At 41.3% G+C, this 21998-nt stretch overlaps 3 protein-coding genes across 5 annotated transcripts; 2 read left to right on the top strand and 1 right to left on the bottom strand.

The window, feature by feature from the left end:
- Positions 1 to 3: 3 nt before the first annotated feature.
- Positions 4 to 5742, top strand: LOC136760173 (protein lifeguard 1). 2 transcript variants are annotated; one of them, XM_066715464.1, is made up of 10 exons: positions 4 to 467; positions 1446 to 1783; positions 3149 to 3227; positions 3513 to 3566; positions 3844 to 3934; positions 4054 to 4091; positions 4379 to 4466; positions 4612 to 4701; positions 5031 to 5078; positions 5244 to 5742. In XM_066715464.1, the coding sequence occupies exons 2-10, from the start codon at positions 1513 to 1515 to the stop codon at positions 5391 to 5393; spliced, it is 909 nt and encodes a 302-aa protein (XP_066571561.1). In that variant the 5' UTR covers positions 4 to 467; positions 1446 to 1512; the 3' UTR covers positions 5394 to 5742. The 2 variants fall into 2 exon arrangements, with proteins under 2 accessions (XP_066571561.1, XP_066571562.1); XM_066715465.1 differs by lacking the exons at positions 3513 to 3566; positions 3844 to 3934; positions 4054 to 4091 and having other exon boundaries at positions 5 to 467.
- Positions 5743 to 5917: 175 nt separating this feature from the next.
- On the bottom strand, positions 5918 to 8238 carry gatad1 (GATA zinc finger domain containing 1). The gene is made up of 5 exons (XM_066715466.1): positions 7809 to 8238; positions 6985 to 7107; positions 6815 to 6874; positions 6530 to 6713; positions 5918 to 6377 (listed from the first exon to the last, which is right to left on the bottom strand). The coding sequence occupies exons 1-5, from the start codon at positions 7995 to 7997 to the stop codon at positions 6187 to 6189; spliced, it is 747 nt and encodes a 248-aa protein (XP_066571563.1). The 5' UTR covers positions 7998 to 8238; the 3' UTR covers positions 5918 to 6186.
- Positions 8239 to 16822: 8584 nt separating this feature from the next.
- Positions 16823 to 21691, top strand: LOC136760172 (calaxin). 2 transcript variants are annotated; one of them, XM_066715462.1, is made up of 7 exons: positions 16823 to 16841; positions 17519 to 17632; positions 18627 to 18782; positions 19253 to 19357; positions 19504 to 19655; positions 21210 to 21314; positions 21410 to 21691. In XM_066715462.1, the coding sequence occupies exons 2-7, from the start codon at positions 17536 to 17538 to the stop codon at positions 21458 to 21460; spliced, it is 666 nt and encodes a 221-aa protein (XP_066571559.1). In that variant the 5' UTR covers positions 16823 to 16841; positions 17519 to 17535; the 3' UTR covers positions 21461 to 21691. The 2 variants fall into 2 exon arrangements, with proteins under 2 accessions (XP_066571559.1, XP_066571560.1); XM_066715463.1 differs by lacking the exon at positions 16823 to 16841.
- Positions 21692 to 21998: the final 307 nt, after the last annotated feature.

The following is a 21998-nucleotide window of genomic DNA, read 5'->3' as shown; positions in this document are numbered from 1 at the left end:
CGGGCCTGATGTTTGTTTTAGGCAGGAAGTTGATAGCATGTATATCTCGTGTATAACCATGTGCATCTGCGATTGACTGGGGTGTGGATTTCCTCTTGGCCTGGACTCAAGACGAGAATAATTGATTGGTTCAAATATGTCACTCAATTGTTTGTCACTTTAGGTAATTACTTCTTTTCCAGCCTCAGTCAATGCTAGGATGTAAAGACAGCAGGTCAAAGTATTGCTGTTCCAATCAACCGCACACAACTCTGCCATTTCCTTATTTGCATAGCTACCCCCTTATCAATGTTTAACAGCACTCGCCCATATCTGAGTGCCGTCATGTGATGGGGATGAAACTGTGAGTTTCAGTCTGAGCTGCTGACCTGCGAGTGAACGTCCCTGCTGTCCGCTGTCCCGTAGCCCTGTTCTGTAGCACCGGGACCCGCCTGCCAGCCAGAGGTACTGTGACCCGTCCCACAGAGGTGAGTCTCACTGCAATTCCTCTGCTTTGTGACTCGTTTGTCAGCCGCAGGGACCCCTCCGTGAGCCCAGCTGTGCTCGGAGAATCGACATTTCAAAATCCAGGTTGTGAAGATTGTTGCTGGGGATACAAACCTGTTAGAGTGAAATCTCAGTGGACCTTTTCCTGTTTTATTCCCACTGCTCTCATTCTGCTGCTTTTCTGTTTTGAGCGTGAAATCCCGGCTCGGTCAGTCTGTCAGCAGGCAGAAAATCTGATCAAAGGTAAATACATGTGTAGACTTTGGCCTTCAAAGAAGTCCCACCGCATGTGAGATGAATGTAGTGTATAGTTAAGAAAAGATTGAATACTAAGGTGTTTTGTGTTGAGATAGTAAAGTTTAAGATGTACAGGGAATCAATTTCTTTATGTTTCAGTCACTGAGGAGTTGTGTTGTGACCTGTTCCCTGTGATGCCCAGCGATTGAATACAGCATTCATTAGCTTTGCTGAGAAGGATATTCCATTTCTTGTTTCTGTGGTGTCTGAAGCATGAAAACCCTTTTTAATATTCTCTTTGTGAGATTCACTGGAGAGGCATGGGGTTATTCTAACTCACACCACTTACTGTGCAGAATCTGTGCCAGATTACTGTAGACATAGTCTGATAGCCGTCCGTTAATCAGGCTTGTGTGAGAGTCGTCCTGGCACTGCACACTGTGAAAAGGAAATGAGGTTGCCAAGGCTTCTTCTGAGCTGGATCTGATCTCCACTAGACTAGACCAGCGCTCACAATTAATTCACAATGAAACCGTCATTCTCGGGATCATGTCCTAAACCTCAGTAGACGCTGACGGGACACTCCTGTGTGTGCTTTCTATAATTTGTCATTTTCCCCCCATCACAGCTCTTCCAGAATTAAAGACTAAGCTTGTTTTTATTTACTGTTTTTGAAATGCAAAACACTACAAATGGGGACTGCTCTCGTGTTGTTCTTGTAGGGGAGGAACTCCTCTGGGATCATACAACTCCATACACGATAACAGCAGCAGCACTGCTGACCGGAAGATGGAGAAGAACCAGTTCAGTGAGCAGCAGCGCACGCCCTACAACCCCAGCGGCTTGGCCATGCACACCACCAGCATCTCGAACCCGGGCTACACGCTACAGCCGGATTTCACCCCTGCGCCCGGGAGGATCGCTGTGATTCACCCGGTCCCGGAATACAGTCCAGCCCCCACCAGCACCATAACCAGCCCAGCAGATCCCCCCCCCGCCTATCCCAGCAGCTCAGAGGCGAATTCCTTTGGTGACTTCTCTGACAAGGTCATCAGGAGAGGTGAGAGACTTTACCTAGGTCTTCCTTTCATGAGTGTGTGATTATAGACCAGAGAGACTCAGTGCAGTTTATTGACTGACAGAACTGCTCTACAGGTGCATTGTGGGTGTTTTTTGTGATAACTGTTAGGTCATCCTGAGAAAGTGTATCTGCAAAGTGTTTAATAAAACCAGGGACTGTCCTTCAGCCTCAGCCCTGCCTGAACAACCACAGCTGGCTGTGTGTCAGCTCTCTTTAAGTTTTTTATTTGTATTATTGTTTATTGTTTTACTGGGGTTAGCTGATTAGGTTTAGGAGGAAAATTCCCACACGAACTGGCAGCTGACTATTAAATGCTACAAATAAAGACAGGAATGAAGAGTAGTCCCCCTGGTGTGTATGTTTCTAGTTATGAAAAATGCTAAAAGGCCACCTCCTGGCCCAGAGAAGTGTGCCTTTTGCAAGAATCCAAGATTATTATCTATAATCAAATCATGAGTAGGTGCCCTTCATTTGCTAAAGGCCAAGCATTAAATAAGGCTAAAGTAGCAGTCATTTGTGGGAGATTGAGCTGATAGGGAACCTAACAAGACTGAGATTAGCGCCAGCGATGTTTTCACAGCGTCGGAGGGTATGAGGAGCAGGTTCAGATGTCATTGTCCTCTTTGAATTGTGGACATGATTGGGAAGGTTTCTCATTCTGGGTCATGAGGAGAATCCATCTATACCCTGACATCTGTGACAGGACCAGGTGGATTTCCTTTTAGTAGGCTGACATCATGTGGCAAACGAGCAGGTAGTCAATTCATCACTAAAACCTCCTCTACAAGTTTTGCTAATATAAGAGAACCCCTTCTCTTTAAATGTAGACTCTCTTTTTGGGGAAAAAATATTTTACCCGAAATTATGCCAGTGATCAATGAAGGGCAGGTCCTCTGACACACTATTTTGCCAGCCAGCTATTTAAGGAGAACAATCTATTGACCATTGCACCCCGTCCATACTCTTTTTAATTTAAAATGTTCCTCAAGTGTTCCCAAGTCTCTCGTGTTGGTTGTGCCCATACGAATAACAGTAGATGCCCGTTAATGGGAGTTTCCATTTGAGCGGCAATATCGGAAAAGCTGCTCCAGTGTTTCCGATAACAGTGTGAAGTGATAGACCTGCTCTTTATCAGTTTACTTTATTGACAGAAGCCACTTTCTACTGCTGGCGAAGAAACACACAATAGGGTAACAAGTTTGTAATTCTCAGGGAGGGTCGAATTTGTATGCAGTCCAAGCTATTATTAGCTCATGTTGTGTGTCTATGTGTGTAATGATATTAATACATATGTAAGATTTGACTTGTTGTCAAAGTGAACCTTTGCTGTTGTTTCCCCCCCAGCCTTTATCAGGAAGGTGTACTTAACTCTGATGTGTCAGCTGTTGGTCACAGTGGGACTGATCTGCATGTTTCTATACTGGTACGTGATTTCAGATTTTAGAAATTCTTTATCACTTCATCCACTTGAGCAAGGGATCATTTTATTTAATTTTAATATTATATTGATACAGCCATGCATTAAAACAGGGCAATGGGCTGGACATGAATTATGGACTGTGCCCGAATTATGATTTCTAAATTATGTGGGTTTTTTTTTGCTATAAATTGTTCTTATAACATGAGGGAAAATAGCCCCTGATTTTCAAGTCTGGCCTTGGGGCCCAATGCTCTGCTCTGTTCTTATATATGTATGTATGTATTGTAGGCCCACGCTCAGGAGCTGGGTGATGGTTCATGTGTGGTTCACATACATATGGATGTAAGTGCTCCTGCGTTTCTTGCCTGTCTCTGCTGACTTGCACACATCAACACATTACTGCTGCTGCTGTTTCAAGGAATCTCAGAATATAAACAAAAAACAGCAGCCTGATTCAAAACCCATCCCATCTTTACTGTACAATTCCTGCAGCCGTTGAATCAGCTCACACATTCAATTCATACTGCTTTTACATGTGCATCTATCATCTATATATTCAATGATTCCTCTTGAAGAGCCTACGTATTCCATGTCTTCTCTTCTCGTCTTTTCCCTGCAGACCAGCTGTGTTTGTCCTCATTATTGTGCTGTCGTGCTTCCCACAGGCCCGGCGCCGCATTCCCCTCAACTTCATTTTCCTGGGCTTGTTTGTAAGCATGAATTCCCACAATGCACCTCCTGTGCCCCCATACCAGTTTACTCTATCGATACTGAAATGCACGGCAGTGGTTTTGCAGAAGCTGATGCTCTTGTACTCTGGTTTCTCTAGACCGCTATGGAGGGGCTAATGCTCGGCTCGGTGACCGTGTGAGTAGATGTCCGTTCCAGAACTACACCGCAGCGGCAAAAAAAAAAATATTTTAATCTCTATCAATGAAATGAAATGAAATGAAATTTAATAAAGGATTGGTTGTAACTAGAATTGAGTAATCCAACTCCGAAGGTGCAAATGCCAATTAAATATCTTCTAGTGAGGATCTTATGAAGCCTCCTTCTAAATTACTGGATCTTAGTTAGAGAATAAACCAACCACAAAAGTTTAATTTAAAAAGCCTCCAGTCGGTCCCTGAATATTGTGGCTTTTATTTCGTCAGGTTTTTTGCGGCCGACGCTGTGATGTGGGCAGTGGGAGCTACAGGATTCGTGACCTTCGCCCTGAGTGTGTTTGCAATGCAGTCTAAAGTAGGTAGCAATGTTTCGCAACAAAAACATACAAAGTAGCAGAGCTGCCAGGAGAGAATAGGCAATAGTTGTACAGCATGCTGTCTGAAAGCCTGTACCTGAGAGATATAAATAAGTGAACGCTTTCATTGTTTTGTACTTCCAGTGGGACTTCACGCTGGCAGCTGGCACGATGTGGGCTATTGGCTGGTCTCTCGTGTCGTTCGGACTTCTGTGTGCGATAATCCGGACCGACGTGAGTACATCTGACACCAGGTTCTCCGTGTCGATTTACACAAGAACAATGTGGCAGAAAACCTCTGTGTTCCTAATGCTGCTCAACTGAGGTCAGCCCAAGCAACTTTAAACTGGAAAAGAAGATGGCTGCTATCAATGTGAAATGCTGATAGTTTTTTCCTTGATAAACCAGGTTTCATGGGGGGGGGGGTGATGTCTCAGCCCTGATTGATATACAGACTGTAAAATTCAACCCTGGCTAATACACTTTTAACCTTCACTCAAAGCGAGGGCAGAGGTTTATTCAGTCATCAGATCCTAATATTGTCTCTCCTGTTCACTCCACAGTGGCTGTACATCCTGTACGCCTCGCTGGGGACAGTCGTCTTCTCTGTGGTAAGTCACACCCCCTGAGCGGCTGTTTATATACATTTAAATATAGATTTCCATTTAACTATACATGTATATGTCCACACACACACACCCCTGAACCGTCCACTGCGTGTGTGACCTCAGCCACCTGTCCGCCCCCCTCACCCTGTTCTCGTCGTCTCCCCACAGTACCTGGTGATCGACACCCAGCTGATGCTCGGCGGGAAACACAAGTACAGCATCAACCCAGAGGAGTACATCTTCGCCGCCCTCAACTTGTATCTGGACATCATCAACCTCTTCCTCTTCCTCCTGCAGATCATCGGGCTCAGCCGCTAACTCCCCCCCAGGCACACACGCTCTCTCTCCACAGCCATCGACTCGCTCCTCCAGGGCCGCAGGAGTGCAAAGGAAATCAACCAATAGCACACCGGTCGCAAGATTTTCTCTAGGTACTGGTTACTCACGGACGGAGCTCAGTGGCTGTTGCTGTTAATAACCCACACCCTCTCGCTCTCTCGTAAACTACATTTAAAAAAAGTTGGTTTATGGAACGAATCTGTGCAGAAATGGCTTAATCATTAAATGTTCAGAGGTCTTGGTTTCATTTTAACTGTGACAATTTATTTTGTATTTTTTGTCCTGTGCTGTGTAAAATTACAATAAATTGAGAATATTTATTTCACTACTCATCCTACTCCATCTTTGTCATATGACTGCATATGTAGAGTCATATTTCAGTTTTATTACTGGGAACAGTTTAATATTTCAGTTGTATTACGGGGAACAGTTTAACAGACATCGGCTTAAAGAAATGTAAAAGGAAGGCCCTTTTAAACAAAAACAGGAAAACCTCAAGAGTCCAAAGTCAAAAGGCACACAGCCTGCATTTATTCTCCCATACCCATTCTCCCAGAAGGGCGAGTCCTCGGCTCTGACGGAGTCCACTGGACATCTCTCACTTAGATGTGGAGTTCATCAAACCTCTGGAAGATCTTGGGAAACAAGCCGTTGCGGACGCACACAAGCGGATCACAAAGTGTGTCGAAGTGTGTGGCTGTGAATGAAAAACCATTGTGGTTCAAGATTGAGCACTTCTCCTCCCAGGTCACCACAGGAAAAGATCAGTGGCCTACAGCAGGCTCCCCAATGACTCCTTGACCGCTGTGGCCGGCGTGGGTCCGATGTGGGTCCAGATGTATCCTTTCTCTGGCCGAATGGGGATGGTGGGGAAGGGACAGCTCTTGCACTTGAAGTACTCCGAGGGGGCGTGGCACACAAACTCCAGGTACTCCATCTTCCGCGGCAGGTCTTCCTCTGGGCCTTGGCGGCAGAGAGGGGGAGAAAGCAAAAAAGAAATAAAAAATAACTCGGGACAGGAAACCCACAATTCTGAGAGGCGCCTCAACAACAGAAGACGCGCTGCTCAGGGGGACTGGAGGACAGTGCCGTGCGTCTGCCCCTCGGACACTCACCCACAATATACGTGGCCGGGTCAAACTGTTCCCGGGGGCTGGCCTGCGTGGGAATGAGCCAGGTGAGGGCAGCGCTCTTCTCACAGTACTGGTCCTGGATGAAGCCTCGTATCTGCGCGTAGTACGGCTTCCCGTCCTCCTCGTCGGTCACTCTGATCACATCACCGATCTGGTAATACACGCCCTGAAGATCGGCACATTAACACAGGTAATACAGACACATCCATCAACTCCTCTTTCAAGTTGGCAATTTCAGCTTCACACTGGAGGAAAACAAAAACATACCTTGTAAAAAACAGATTCCGATGTGATTATTGTCGAGACCGATTCTGGCGCCTTGATTGGCTGAAACAATACAAACAGTTTACAGTCATTGTGATCACCGTGCAGACACCTCTCCCTGGTGCAGTTAGCGCCCGTGGATAACCGCTACGGCCCAGCAGGCTCACGCTTACGTTTTTAAGCTTGAAGATGTGTCTCCTGCCCTTTCCTTTGGTGGAGACCTTTTTCTCCGATGCAGGGGCTTTATACTTCGTGTTTCTCAGGCGCGCCGACCTCCTGTGGATTTCTTGTTTCGACTGAAAAACAAAGACAGGGCTGAGCAAAGGCAGACAAACCCAAACCCCTTCGATTCTAGATGATGGTTTCTACAACTTCAGGCCAATGTTTATTAAAACAATCCCATGCAGAAAACATTTGTTTTAAACCAATAGATTTTAAGCATGTGACATTTTTTACCCATCTATGATTGAAGAATAAATATAATTTTAAAGAAAAAGGCTTACAGGGGGCATTTTCCAAGATGACTCCACTTCAAACACGCAGGGCTACAGTGCACAGCGAGATAATTGTATTGTCAGCCTAGTCTACACAATATTACAGCATGGAGCCACACACAACCATACTGTCAGCAAATGAGCTAGACAATGACAACACTACACTGGTGCATTGTGGGATAGCACTGTGCGGGTGATAATCGCCAATCAGAGACGATCACTAATGTACAGCACAGGTGCAGTCTGGGTAGGGGAGTCTTCTGGAAACGATGTTTTTGTCATCATCCCATACGACTACATATTTAAACCGCTGAACTGTATTGCCATTATAGGAGTGCTGACCCGACACAGACCTGCACGGAGCTCAGTCACGATGTGTGTGTGAGAGCCCTGGCATCCCGAGTCTGTGCCTCCCGACATGAGCAGCAACCGCCAGCCACCACACGCCTGCTCCCTCCGTATCACAGCCCCCCACAGTCCTGACGCCCCCCAGCCCGGGTTACCTGCTTCCCGCCGCCATTGTTCTGCTGTGCTGCGGAGGTGGAGGACGGGGTCCCCGCTGTCCCGCCGCCAACGTTGCTGCCCTTCCCGTTGCAGTTGTTGCACAAGATCTCGCCCTGATTGCCCTTCTTCCACATGGAAGAGGAGTTGGTTTTGCAGACGCTGCAGCACGGCTTCAGCCCCAGCGGCATGGCGGCCACCTCACAGCCCGGACGAGTGCATGTGACAGACGCGGCAGCACCGCCGAGCGCAGCCCGTCCAGGGCGACCGACTGAGCTGCCCCCCGGGAGCACGGTCCGCAGGCCGGGCCGGGTCTGTGGCTGCTCGTCTCAGCTGGACACAAGCCTCCGCCGAAGACAGACAGACAGACAGACACACACCGCTCCAGCCCAGACGTCAGACGCGCACAGCGGCCACTTCCGCCTCTATTTCCGGTACACAGGGCGCAGAGGCACCTGGGAAGCGCACGGAGACCTGTCATCTCCTCTAACATTATTACTGCACTATGACTGAGATAATGTACAGCATCCCAGGATTTCCACTTTTATTGCAGACTTTAGATTACATACATATACAGGAACAGTGTCGGCGTGTGCGCAGACTGTACCTGGGGCTTGGACACTGTATTCAGTTCATGTGGGCTTGTTCTGTTTGCCGCATGTACTCGATAGTGTGTGAGGCTGTATGTATGTGACTTAATTATGTACGCTACTTCCGGTTCTATATGTGTTGGTCTAAAGTATAACAACATCAACTCCATCAAAACGTACAGTTAAATCTGAATTCCTTGAAATAAGTTGCACATCATTCAAAAATATGTGACTATAGATACAATGGTAAAATAAATTAGTCTATTTTACCATAGCACCAAAAACAAATTTTCATCCATTTCTACTTTAAATTTTGCTATAATATTGTTGACAGGATAAATCCTATGAATTACTTTATAAGAAAATTCTTTAACTTTTCTGTTGGGTATTGTCTCACCAATATTCTTCAAAGTTTCCTTCCAATTAATATATTTTTAATTGCATTCCAGTACAATTTTGCAGAGGGAATAGTAATATCCCTGCATAAATTCCTAATTTGTTTATTGTCACATTTCTTATTTCATATATCTACATCCCCCAACGTGTCAATTCTGGTGTCCAAAGCATATTCATAACATATATATATATACACAGTGGGGGAAAAAAGTATTTGATCTCCTGCTGATTTTGTACGTTTGCCCACTGACAAAGAAATGATCAGTCTATAATTTTAATGGTAGGTGTATTTTAACAGTGAGAGACAGAATAACAACAAAAGAATCCAGAAAAACACATTTCAAAAAAGTTATAAATTGACTTGCATGTTAATGAGGGAAATAAGTATTTGACCCCTTCGACTTAGTACTTGGTGGCAAAACCCTTGTTGGCAATCACAGAGGTCAGACGTTTCTTGTAGTTGGCCACCAGGTTTGCACACATCTCAGGAGGGATTTTGTCCCACTCCTCTTTGCAGATCCTCTCCAAGTCATTAAGGTTTCGAGGCTGACGTTTTGCAACTCGAACCTTCAGCTCCCTCCACAGATTTTCTATGGGATTAAGGTCTGGAGACTGGCTAGGCCACTCCAGGACCTTAATGTGCTTCTTCTTGAGCCACTCCTTTGTTGCCTTGGCTGTGTGTTTTGGGTCATTATCATGCTGGAATACCCATCCACGACCCATTTTCAATGCCCTGGCTGAGGGAAGGAGGTTCTCACCCAATATTTGACGGTACATGGCCCCGTCCATCGTCCCTTTGATGCGGTGCAGTTGTCCTGTCCCCTTAGCAGAAAAACACCCCCAAAGCATAATGTTTCCACCTCCATGTTTGACGGTGGGGATGGTGTTCTTGGGGTCATTCCTCCTCCTCCAAACATGGTGAGTTGAGTTGATGACAAAGAGCTTGATTTTGGTCTCATCTGACCACAACACTTTCATCCAGTTCTCCTCTGAATCATTCAGATGTCCATTGGCAACCTTCAGACAGGCCTGTACATGTGCTTTCTTGAGCAGGGGGACCTTGCGGGTGCTGCAGGATTTCAGTCCTTCACGGCGTAGTGTGTTACCAATTGTTTTCTTGGTGACTATGGTCCCAGCTGCCTTGAGATCATTAACAAGATCCTCCCGTGTAGTTCTGGGCTGATTCCTCACCGTTCTCATGATCATTGAAACTCCACGAGGTGAGATCTTGCATGGAACTGTTGTCACCTTCTCACCAAGCTGCTTGGCGATGGTCTTGTAGCCCATTCCAGCCTTGTGTAGGTCTACAATCTTGTCCCTGACATCCTTGGACAGCTCTTTGGTCTTGGCCGTGTTGGAGAGTTTGGAATCTGATTGATTGATTGCTTCTGTGGACAGGTGTCTTTTATACAGGTAACGAGCTGAGATTAGGAGCACTCCCTTTAAGAGAGTGCTCCTAATCTCAGCTCGTTACCTGTATAAAAGACACCTGGGAGCCAGAAATCTTGCTGATTGATAGGGGATCAAATACTTATTTCCCTCATTAACATGCAAATCAATGTATATCTTTTTTGAAATGTGTTTTTCTGGATTCTTTTGTTGTTATTCTGTCTCTCACTGTTAAAATACACCTACCATTAAAATTATAGACTGATCATTTCTTTGTCAGTGGGCAAACGTACAAAATCAGCAGGGGATCAAATACTTTTTTCCCTCACTGTATATATATATATATATATATATATATTAAATACACTACATTAAATGACTCGACTCCCCCCTCTTAATTACTCATGTTAGTATTCATTATATATTCAATTAATCTTTAAGGAACTAATGAGCTCAAAATCCCAAAATGTCATTCCGGGTCACGACTTAAAATCTGAATACAAAAATACGACAAAAATGTAAAAAATATTAATAAAAGTATTTAAAATCTACTTGGGCATAATTGTATTTATGTTTTCTATGATACCTACAAATATAGTGATAATACTAAGCTTATTTTTCTAATAACAGGCATCAGTGACCATTTTGGACCATAATGCATTTTGGTATGTCATGTGACATAATATTGTATCAAAAAGAAGACCCTGAGGGAGCCCCAAAACATGTACAAACGTCAGTAAGCGTCTCTTAAAATGTTGATATTTTGACCTTTTCAGTCACTGGTGCACTTTGTAGCAATATGTCATGTGTCCTTCTGGATAACACTAATAAAACATCTATAATGATTTTTTAATTTAAAAATCTATTTGATCTAAAAGATTACGTTAAAGTGATAATAGCTAAGTTGTTGTTTGTTGAGCTCCAATTATGGATATCAGTACATTTGTATACACCAACAATGGTAGAAATGTAATTCATTTCAAAATTCATTACCGTTACCCAGGAATGATATTTTCATAGGGAAAAATACCACCAACCTTCCGAAAGATACATCTAGGAAATATATTCCACATACAATCTTTATTTATAATAAAAAATTGATCCAGTAGTAGTATTTGAAGTCTGAACATCCAATACGTTAAGTCTGCATTGTTCTTGTGTATTAGAAGGTATATCTTCTTTAATATTTAATGATAATCAACATACAACATCAATTGCCTTTTTAACTTCCCCTTTGTCTTTCAAAAAGATGGTAGTGTCATCTACTACATATATACCTTTGGATGTATGTTTATTATTTTTAAGAGACAGAGTTTGTGTTATTAATAAAAAGGAGAAACAGAGCAACCTCGACGAATCCCTGCACCAATTAGAAATCTTGGAGAAGTCCCATTTGCCAATTTAACGGAGCTATTACTTCCATTATATAGAGAGTCCTAATAACTTTGTGAAAATATTGACTAAAACCAAAAAACTGCAGTTTTAAACATAAAGTAATGCTCAACTGTGTTCAAGGCTTTATAAAAATCCACAAACAAAATTAATCCGTCTTAATGAATTAGGTCGCTAGGCACATTTACACGGCCATTTCTGATCCGTATCAAGTGCTACCAATGCAAATATTAAAGGAAACAGTTTTGCATAATTTTGTATTAAAGTGATTGGTGTCCAATTTTATATTATGAGAGTGTCTTAATTAGGGTTGGGTATGAGAGAAATTAAGCCTTGTTTTAGAGATGTGGGGGATTCTCTCTTATTCTCTCTTTAAGTTTATTAATTCCTGTCCTAATTTCATCAACAGTAAATTCTTTATCACATAATTCCCGAAATTCCCCATTTACACCTTTTGCATTCTTTGATGTAGTCCAAATATATAATCAGGTTAAAATGTTGTTGTATTGGAGTAATATACTCTTTTTGCAACATATGTAGAGATCTCTTTGGATTTGTGTAACATTTCCATTACTATTTAATTGACTGAGGTATATTCAGAATTACTTTTTTCTACATATGTGGTAGGCCTATTCTTTTCTCCTTCTTCCATCCATTTTATTCTCAGTCTTACAAATGCCCCTTCACCTTCTAACTCTAATTGTGATAATGACTATGCTTTTTTTCCCTTGATTACTTCTGTCTTCTTTTTCCAATGAGAACCACAATGTCTTAGATAATTTTCTTTCAATCATTTCCTTTTAGCTATGTCTCTTCCTATTCTTATTACTGCTAGCCTTATTTTAAACTTCATAATTTCCCAGTATTTTAAGGCTAGAAAAGCAGACACTGAACAGATGAGTCTTCAGCCGTGATTTAAAGGCTAAGACAGAGGTGCCATCTCTTACATTGCCTGGAAGAGCGTTCCACAGTTTTGGGGGCCTATAACTGAATGCTCGACCACCTGCGCTTTTCTTGTGTATTTTAGGGAGCACTAAGTAACCGGCTTCCTGGGATCTCAACGGCTGACCTGGAGTGCATTCAATAAGGAGATCTTTTAAGTAGGGAGGTGCCAGACCCATAAGTGCCTTAAATGCTAGTAAGAGCACTTTAAAGTCTATCCTGTAGCGCACGGCAGCCAGTGAAGAGAAGCCAATACTGGAGTGATGTGTTCATGTGTTTCTGTTTTAGTCAGGATTCTTGCAGCAGCGTTTCGGACTGAAGTGCAGAAATAGCTCTGTTTGTGCTTCCTGACAGAATGGCATTACAGTAATCCAATCTAGATGTAACAAATGCGTGTATCAATTTCTCAGTCTCATGTAATGAGAGGAATTGTCTCAGTCTAGCGATGTTTCTAAGACCCCGTTCACACTAACTCAAATGTGAACGGGGACATAGATTTAGGCCGGCCAGAGACTGCACGTCTCAGAGACGCAGAATAAACACAGAATAATCACAGAATAATCACAGAGTAAACACAGAATAAACACAATAAACACAGAGTAAACACAGAGTAAACACAGAATAAACACAGAGTAAACACAGAATAAACACAATAAACACAGAGTAAACACAGAGTAAACACAGAGTAAACACAATAAACACAGAATAAACACAGCGTAAACACAGAATAAACACAGCGTAAACACAGAATAAACACAGAGTAAACACAGAATAAACACAGAGTAAACACAGAGTAAACACAGAGTAAACACAGAATAAACACAGAGTAAACACAGAATAAACACAATAAACACAGAATAAACACAGAGTAAACACAGAGTAAACACAGAGTAAACACAGAATAATCACAGAGTAAACACAGAATAAACACACAATAAACACAGAATAAACACAGAGTAAACACAGAATAAACACATAATAAACACAGAGTAAACACAGAATAAACACAATAAACACAGAATAAACACAGAGTAAACACAGAGTAAACACAGAGTAAACACAGAATAATCACAGAGTAAACACAGAATAAACACATAATAAACACAGAGTAAACACAGAATAAACAGAGTAAACACAGAATAAACACAATAAACACAGAATAAACACAGAATAAACACAGAGTAAACACAGAGTAAACACAGAATAAACACAGAGTAAACACAGAATAAACACAGAATAATCACAGAGTAAACACAGAGTACACACACAATAAACAGAATAATCACAGAGTAAACACAGAATAAACACAGAGTAAACACAGAGTAAACACAGAATAAACACAATAAACACAGAGTAAACACAGAATAATCACAGAGTAAACACACAATAAACACAGAGTAAACACAGAATAAACACAGAGTAAACACAGAATAAACAGAGTAAACACAAAATAAACACAATAAACACAGAATAAACACAGAGTAAACACAGAGTAAACACAGAGTAAATACAATAAACACAGAATAAACACAGAGTAAACACAGAGTAAACACAGAATAATCACAGAGTAAACACAGAATAAACACACAATAAACACACAATAAACACAGAGTAAACACAGAATAAACACAGAGTAAACACAGAATAAACAGAGTAAACACAGAATAAACACAATAAACACAGAATAAACACAGAGTAAACACAGAGTAAACACAGAGTAAACACAATAAACACAGAGTAAACACAGAGTAAACACAGAGTAAACACAGAATAATCACAGAGTAAACACAGAGTACACACACAATAAACAGAATAATCACAGAGTAAACACAGAGTAAACACAGAATAAACACAATAAACACAATAAACACAGAGTAAACACAAAATAATCACAGAGTAAACACACAATAAACACAGAGTAAACACAGAATAAACAGAGTAAACACAGAATAAACACAATAAACACAGAATAAACACAGAGTAAACACAGAATAAACACAGAGTAAACACAGAGTACACACACAATAAACAGAATAATCACAGAATAAACACAGAGTAAACACAGAATAAACACAATAAACACAGAGTAAACACAGAATAAACAGAATAAACACAGAATAAACACAGAATAAACACAGAGTAAACACAGAGTAAACACAGAATAAACACAGAGTAAACACACAATAATCACAGAGTAAACACACAATAAACAGAATAATCACAGAGTAAACACAGAATAAACACAGAGTAAACATAGAATAAACACAGAGTAAACACAGAATAAACACAATAAACACAGCATAAACACAGCATAAACACAGAGTAAACACAGAATAAACACAGAATAAACACAGAGTTAACACAGAATAAACACAGAATAAACACAGCGTAAACACAGAGTAAACACACAATAAACACAGAGTAAACACAGAATAAACACAGAATAAACACAGAGTAAACACAGAATAAACACAGAATAATCACAGAATAAACACAGAATAAACACAGAGTAAACACAGAGTAAACACAATAAACACAGAGTAAACACAGAGTAAACACAATAAACACAGAGTAAACACAGAGTAAACACAGACTAAACACAATAAACAGAATAAACACAGAGTAAACACAGAATAAACACAATGAACACAGACTAAACACAATAAACACAGAGTAAACACAGACTAAACACAATAAACACAGAGTAAACACAGAGTAAACACAATAAACATAGAGTAAACACAGAGTAAACACAGAGTAAACACAATAAACACAGAGTAAACACAGAGTAAACACAAAATAAACACAATAAACACAGAATAAACACAGAGTAAACACAATAAACACAGAATAAACACAGAATAAACACAGAGTAAACACAATAAACACAGAGTAAACACAGAGTAAACACAATAAACACAGAGTAAACACAGAGTAAACACAGAGTAAACACAATAAACACAGAGTAAACACAGAGTAAACACAATAAACACAGAGTAAACACAGACTAAACACAATAAACACAGAGTAAACACAGAGTAAACACAGAGTAAACACAATAAACACAGACACCGACACAGCTGCACCGCTGCAGGATACACAGTATTGTCTCTGTATTGTTTGAATGTCATATCGATCTATAGCCTTAAATGTACTGATCCATTTCACTAGCTCACATCTTTATATATTATAAAAGTCTAGGCTAAGTAATGAGTTATAATGTAAACAGTTCAAACTACTCGGTCGATTAAAATAAAAGTGTGTAGCTGGTAAACTTGCTATTGTTTGCTCTTGTACTAAGTATGATTGACGTCTGAAATTTAACAGCATGTATTTTACACGTTGAAATTGCATTGTGAAATGGTGAACGGGACCATAACTTTATTAATTATCTGAATTTGCATTAAAGCGATATCAATTTAACGCGTCACAGAGGCTGCTCTCCGCGCACACGATTTACTGTGATTTATGCAGATGTCCTAATAAAGGTGCTTCGCTTGCGGGTGAATTGTAACAGCACTTTTAGACTTGCAGAACCGCAGATTATCAGTTAAAAAAGCTTGCAATTGGTTTGCCTCTCTAGGACCTTAGAAAGGAAGGGAAGGTTTGAAATAGGTTGATAGTGGATTTCTTAAGTGGTTTAATTACAGCTATTTGAAATGATTCGGGAACAGATCCTGAGGATAAAGAGACATTAATAAAATAGTGTATTATGTGAATACTTAATGGCAGAGATTGATTTAGCAGTTTAGTGAGTATAGGGTCTAGTGCGCAGGTTGTAGTTTTCGTTTTAGTAATTAAGGAGAGCAATTCCTGGTGATGTACTGCGTTAAGTGAGGATGATTAAGCCTAAATTCTACCTGGTGAATTTCAAAAGCTGTCTAATGGCTCAGTAGAGGCGCAGGTCTGCCCCTTCTCAGGTGTAGATCCACGGTACGTCACGGTTGGCCTGTCGTTTAGTAAAGAGCGCACAGACTCGTGATGTACCCGTTATGTTTTATCGCAACGCAATGCACTGTTTCTGCGAGTTTCCTTTTAAATCATGTTTGGCGTATACGGGCGAGGCGTGTCTGAGGGGTTCGCGGCCTCTGGACTAAACCCAGGCGTGATGTCGTGTTTTTATGTAGGCGTTCACTATCACCAGTGACTCGCCTGTGACATACAGGACTATTGCGATTCTCATCACAACGTCAGCGGAGGTCATGTGATCCCCGAAGATAGTCGTCTGAGGCACTATGACACAATGCGACGTGGTGACGTCACAGAGCTCTCCTTACGCCAAGCGTTGCTGAGCAAAACAGACGCCACTTCTGCCAAACACTTGCAGTAAGTATGGCGGACTCCTGTTCGGTAGCCGAGGGTGTCTCGCTAGATACGTATTATTTTAAGGGGGAGGCATGAGAGCAAGATTGTTTTTGTGATGTGCACAATCACATTTTTATAAAATGTTTTAAAACTGAATTGAATAAATTAGTTGCTACAGTATATACACATTAGTATCTTAGTAAGTCGATATTAAATACAAATGCCAAGTACATTTAAGCAAAACATAGTTTCTGATTTGTATAACCACTTACTTTGCATGATTGTGTGTATGTGTGTGTGAGAGAAACAGAGGGTGTGAATGAGTGTGTGTTGTAAGTAATTAAAGGAATTTATGTTAGGAGTAGTGTGGATCAGTAATAGTATGTAAAAGTAAGTAGGTTAGTAGCTGTAGTCTAATAGCAGGTGTGTTTGTGTTCATGTTCCTGATTACATGTAAGTTACTGCTGAGTGAAAAATATTTTTCATATGCATTGCGTGATTGTAATGCTTTTCAATGTTTTTTTTCTTTGATTAGCGTTCCGGCTTGGGTTAGGGTTTCATATTTACAGTGAGAGTTGTCTTCTGCTATGATGGCAGTTGTGTTTCTGCTTAATTTCCTAAGATTAGACCAAAATAGAATGGTGCTTAAATGTATTTATTTAAAATTTAGGATTTATTTATTTTACATTTATCCCAAGTTGGATCACTGCTCCTGATGCCACCAGAAAGCCCAGGGATGTTGGAAATGTCTCGGACGGAAAGAAAAGACATAAAGAGACTTGCAGATTCCATCTCTGAGCAGTTCAAGCACTGTGAGTAACCCGTCTGAGCGTCACAATTACAGTGGGACCCCCGAGTATGCAGGTTGCCTGTGAATAAGGGCCTCCATATGCAAAGCAGCTCCCCATTGTATTTCCGGGGGCTTTACTACAGTAACCGTTAAAACAGTCAATAAACATTTAATAACCGTCTCCCTGCTAAAGCCACAGAAGTCAAATATTATTCCAGGATTAATTAATGAAGCTTTGCATTAATGTGTTCACCTTTAGCTCCTATGTGCGCATTGGACTGCAGGAGTATTGACAGGGACTTTGAGACCTTTTGTAGCTAGAATCTGGAACTCCAATGGATTTTGTCAGGGTTTTCTGTCACTGATCTACACAAAGTATTCCATCATGTCGATGTTGAGGAAAACAATCTACAAATATAAAACCTGAAAAGTCTTGATTGCATAAATATTCACCCCCTTTTTCTGTGACACACTTTAATAAGCTGTGGTGCAGTCAATTACCTTCAGAAGTGACATCATTAGTTGTGTATAGTCCACCTGTCTGCAATTAAAGTGTCACATGATCTCAGATGAAATACACCTGTTTCTGGAAGACCCCAGAGTGGGGGTATCAGACTCCAGTCCTGGGGGACAGCAGTGTCTGCTGGTTTTTGTTCCCACAGGAGATCCCAGTTACTCAATTAATGCATTTTAAGGTGCCAGGAGCTGGGTAGGGTAAATACTTGTGCAAATAAAATTTCAGTTAACAAATAGGTTGCACCTTCAAAGTGTTGTGTATGTGGTGTCAATCAAAGGGAGAGAATCCCAGTTAAATCCATTTACATTGCAACATAACAAAAGTCTTTGGGATTGAATACTTATACAATCCACTGTATGTAGAATGGGTTTAAACAATTAAATGTTAACTTAATGATTCCACATAATTTAGCATTCTTAATGAAGCGTTAGTGTGATGTGTTATAAGTTACTTTTTAAAGTGATGTAATTCTTGACCAAATGACCCTGGCTGATCACAGTTGACAAGAGTGAGGTGGAGAGTTTGATCCGGCTCTTCAACATCATCCTTGCGGAGCAGAGGGGGAGCCACGCAGAGACCAAGCTTGACCGCCTGGATTTTCAGCACGTGATGCAGAAGTCATTCGGCATCACAGAAGAAACCATCTTGGAGCGAGGCAAGGCTTTATAGAGATGGATAGAGTTTGTGTTGTGGTGAAATAATAAGTGAGTGTCCTAGAGGGGCCAAAGACGTGGCAACCTGCTTTATTCAGCCTGGGTTTGGCCAAAGGTCTACAGAACCAGAACAAAACCTGTACAGTATTTGAACAAATTAGAATTTATAATGCTGAGTATGCATGTGAGAGCAGTGTTTGCATGCTGTATGACTGGATGTGAATTGTTTTTTCATCGTAGTGTGCAGTGTATTGTCAGAGTCTGTAATGATTGTAGTGGGCAGGAGGTCAGGAGTATAATCAATGCTTATTCATAGAATGCAAATACAATAATTAAACTACCTTTGCTGATTAAAAACACCCGCTAGATTCCCCACCGTTTTAATGCTCAGGTAAATGCAAATAATAAACGTTTTTTTTGGAGCAGATCTATATTTGACGAATTGTAAAAAATGTTTCAATATTGTTTTTAGTTTTCCATGTCTTTGACAAGGACAATGACGGTCAAATCAGCTTAACAGAATGGATAGCAGGACTGTCCGTGCTACTGCGAGGGACACTGGAAGAAAAGATCAAATGTAAGCCTATTTAATTATAATAATAATTATGTAATATATATAAAATGTATAATTAATATATATTAATGACTGTGGCTTAATCTTGTGCTCAGATACAAGAAAAATCCCTTCTTTATGTCTGTTGTTGTTGCTGTTCTTCACTGTAGATTGTTTTAACATCTATGACTTGAATGAGGACGAATACATTGGCCAAGGAGAGATGATCTTCTTTCTGAAGAACAGTCTCAACGTAGAGCCCAAGGAGCAGTTAACAGACGAGGGCATTAAAGACTTGGTGGAGATCACCCTGAAGAAGATGGTGAGGGACGGTTTCTACTGCATGTTCTGAAGCACATCTGGGATTGATCTTGTACTCAGCTGTCCAGCCTGTGTCTTTTGTTGTACCACTAATCAAATGTATAGGTTTATATATTATACATTTGTTGGTGTCACAGTTTCTCAGTTTTTGGATATGAACAGATAAAAACTCCCAAGAATAAGGCATATACTATAATCTTATTTAAGAGCACCTTCACTGTCACTCGTGACTTATCTACAGTAATGCCCTCTGCTGGTGGACTGGAGTGCCAGTGGCTGTATCTGCATTTTTCTATGGCGCAGGGGATCCTGTGAGTGGCCCTAGGGGACAGTGCGTTCAGGGCAGCAGTCAGCACATGGGGACTGTGGGGGGGGTAGATGGTGTGTGCGTGTATATGGGATTGTGTGCGTGTGTATGAGATATGAGATCCTTAGAGATCAAGAGCATTTTTAATTAGATCAGCTTTTCGTTGGGAATGTTTTTACATTTGAGCTCTATAGATTCGGCAAGGTGTAATTTTACCTAATAAATCTACTTCCTTCCATTACACACACCACCCGGCTCAGCCCTGCTTTGACAGTAACTCAGACTATAGGGCTGCGCTTTTTACATGCAAAGTAATGAATGTGTAATCCTGTCAGTATAGTTCTACAGACTCCATTATTACGCCTTTGGTGCATTGGTGGACTGCAGTCAGATCTCAGAACCAAATGAAGCTGTGAGACTGAGAGACAGGAAATCATGTCACAGTATTAATGCACAGGTGCTTATGACATCATCACTGACATGGGATTAAAAATGAGCTACAAATCCAGCATTTTAATGATAATTATATAATGCCTGTGCTAGACAGCAGGGTATCAGACTACAATGTACATCACCTCAGTTATTCCCATATGATCTGTGAATCCACCTGCCTCATCTGAAATATGGAAGCCCAGGCTCTGTCCACGAAGAATAGTCAGAGTCTACATTGTGCCACAGATTCGAGGGAGGTGTAGGAAAACATCTTATCTGTCAGAAATCATTGCTTAAAGATTTGTTTTATGAAGTGATCTATCAGTGTTCATCTCATATGTCACTATGATGGGATAATTTCCTGTTAATTTGGCTACAAATGCAAAGAAACCATTTATATCAGACATTAATTAGTACAACATAATACTAGGGTAAGGCAAAATCTGACAAAACAATAGAGAGATGACCATTCTGATGCAGCAAACTCACTCCATGATACATTTCATTACTACAAGCATGCAAATTTAAATTGGACGTGTGTGACATTATTATACTGGGGTAAATACAGCCTGTGCTATAAAAAATATGTATTTAAAATGAAGCATTTTCTTTTGCCATGCTTCCTCTCTGGACTTGGCAGCAGCAGCATTATTTCTCAAGGAACGTTTTGAGCAATATAAAGACATTTTAACAGCTAAATGTAGAGCAACACGGAGCCTGTGGCAACTTATTGCTTTACAAATAACACATCCACAGAGGAAACCGCAATCATGTACATGTCTTCATACAGAGAAACACCTTTATTGTTCCTCACAGGATCACGACCACGACGGCACACTGTCATTCATAGATTTCGAGAAAACCGTCTTGGAGGAACATCTGCTACTGGAGGCTTTTGGGACCTGCCTTCCTGATGCCAAGGTATCCGTGCGAGACAGACCTTCACAGCACAACTTTTCCAGGAACTATGAGTTATACACACACTGACACACTGTCTCTTCCCCCTTGTTTTGCAGACTATACTGGCATTTGAAAAGAGAGTGTTTCAGGTTCTTATGGACAGATAAAGCCCTCTGATGTCCTGTCCTGTCTGTCCTGCCACTCCACAGCCCTGGATCTCCTCCATCCTCCACTCAGCCCGATCCACTTAATTGAGATAACAATTGTCATGTCCACACTTCACATTGATTAATGTATTATTATAAAAGCATTACAAGTAATACAGTAATATAGTGCAATAATACAGTTTAAAATTACAGATCACTTCTCCTCTTACCTCAACGACTGGACCTACCTTCTACTCTCTCCGTGCCACCCCAGACCACTACTACAACCCCTTCTCTCCCCACCCCACCCACTGCCACCGTCACACTTCCGCCATAATCTCCGCTCCATCTCCCCCGCCACACTTGCCTCCACTGCTCTCACTCTTACCTCCCATTGACTGGTTTTCCCATCTGTCTGAAAACTGTGCTACTTCCACTTTCTTCTACCTCCCTCACCTCCTCCCTTGATTCCCTCTGTCCTGTCACGTCTCATCCTTTCCATCCCTCCGCTCCTCAGCCCTGGATCTTTTCTGTCCTCCGCTCAGCCCGATCCACTCTG

Source organism: Amia ocellicauda, chromosome 10, assembly GCF_036373705.1.
Source record: "Amia ocellicauda isolate fAmiCal2 chromosome 10, fAmiCal2.hap1, whole genome shotgun sequence".
Taxonomy (NCBI): domain Eukaryota; kingdom Metazoa; phylum Chordata; class Actinopteri; order Amiiformes; family Amiidae; genus Amia; species Amia ocellicauda.
Note: the sequence above shows the minus strand (reverse complement) of the source record. Positions and strands in the feature narration are given on the sequence as shown.

Coding starts and splice junctions, on each gene's coding strand:
- LOC136760172 (XM_066715462.1), top strand. CDS start 17,536: ATGCCACCAGAAAGCCCAGGGATGTTGGAAATGTCTCGGACGGAAAGA. Junction 18,783..19,252: donor AGAAACCATCTTGGAGCGAG/GCAAGGCTTTAT, acceptor TATTGTTTTTAG/TTTTCCATGTCTTTGACAAG. Junction 21,315..21,409: donor CCTGCCTTCCTGATGCCAAG/GTATCCGTGCGA, acceptor CTTGTTTTGCAG/ACTATACTGGCATTTGAAAA.
- gatad1 (XM_066715466.1), bottom strand. CDS start 7,997: ATGCCGCTGGGGCTGAAGCCGTGCTGCAGCGTCTGCAAAACCAACTCC. Junction 6,714..6,814: donor CGGAATCTGTTTTTTACAAG/GTATGTTTTTGT, acceptor GCCGATCTTCAG/GGCGTGTATTACCAGATCGG. Junction 6,378..6,529: donor CCCGGCCACGTATATTGTGG/GTGAGTGTCCGA, acceptor TCTGCCGCCAAG/GCCCAGAGGAAGACCTGCCG.
- LOC136760173 (XM_066715464.1), top strand. CDS start 1,513: ATGGAGAAGAACCAGTTCAGTGAGCAGCAGCGCACGCCCTACAACCCC. Junction 3,567..3,843: donor TGGTTCACATACATATGGAT/GTAAGTGCTCCT, acceptor TTTTCCCTGCAG/ACCAGCTGTGTTTGTCCTCA. Junction 3,935..4,053: donor TCATTTTCCTGGGCTTGTTT/GTAAGCATGAAT, acceptor TGGTTTCTCTAG/ACCGCTATGGAGGGGCTAAT.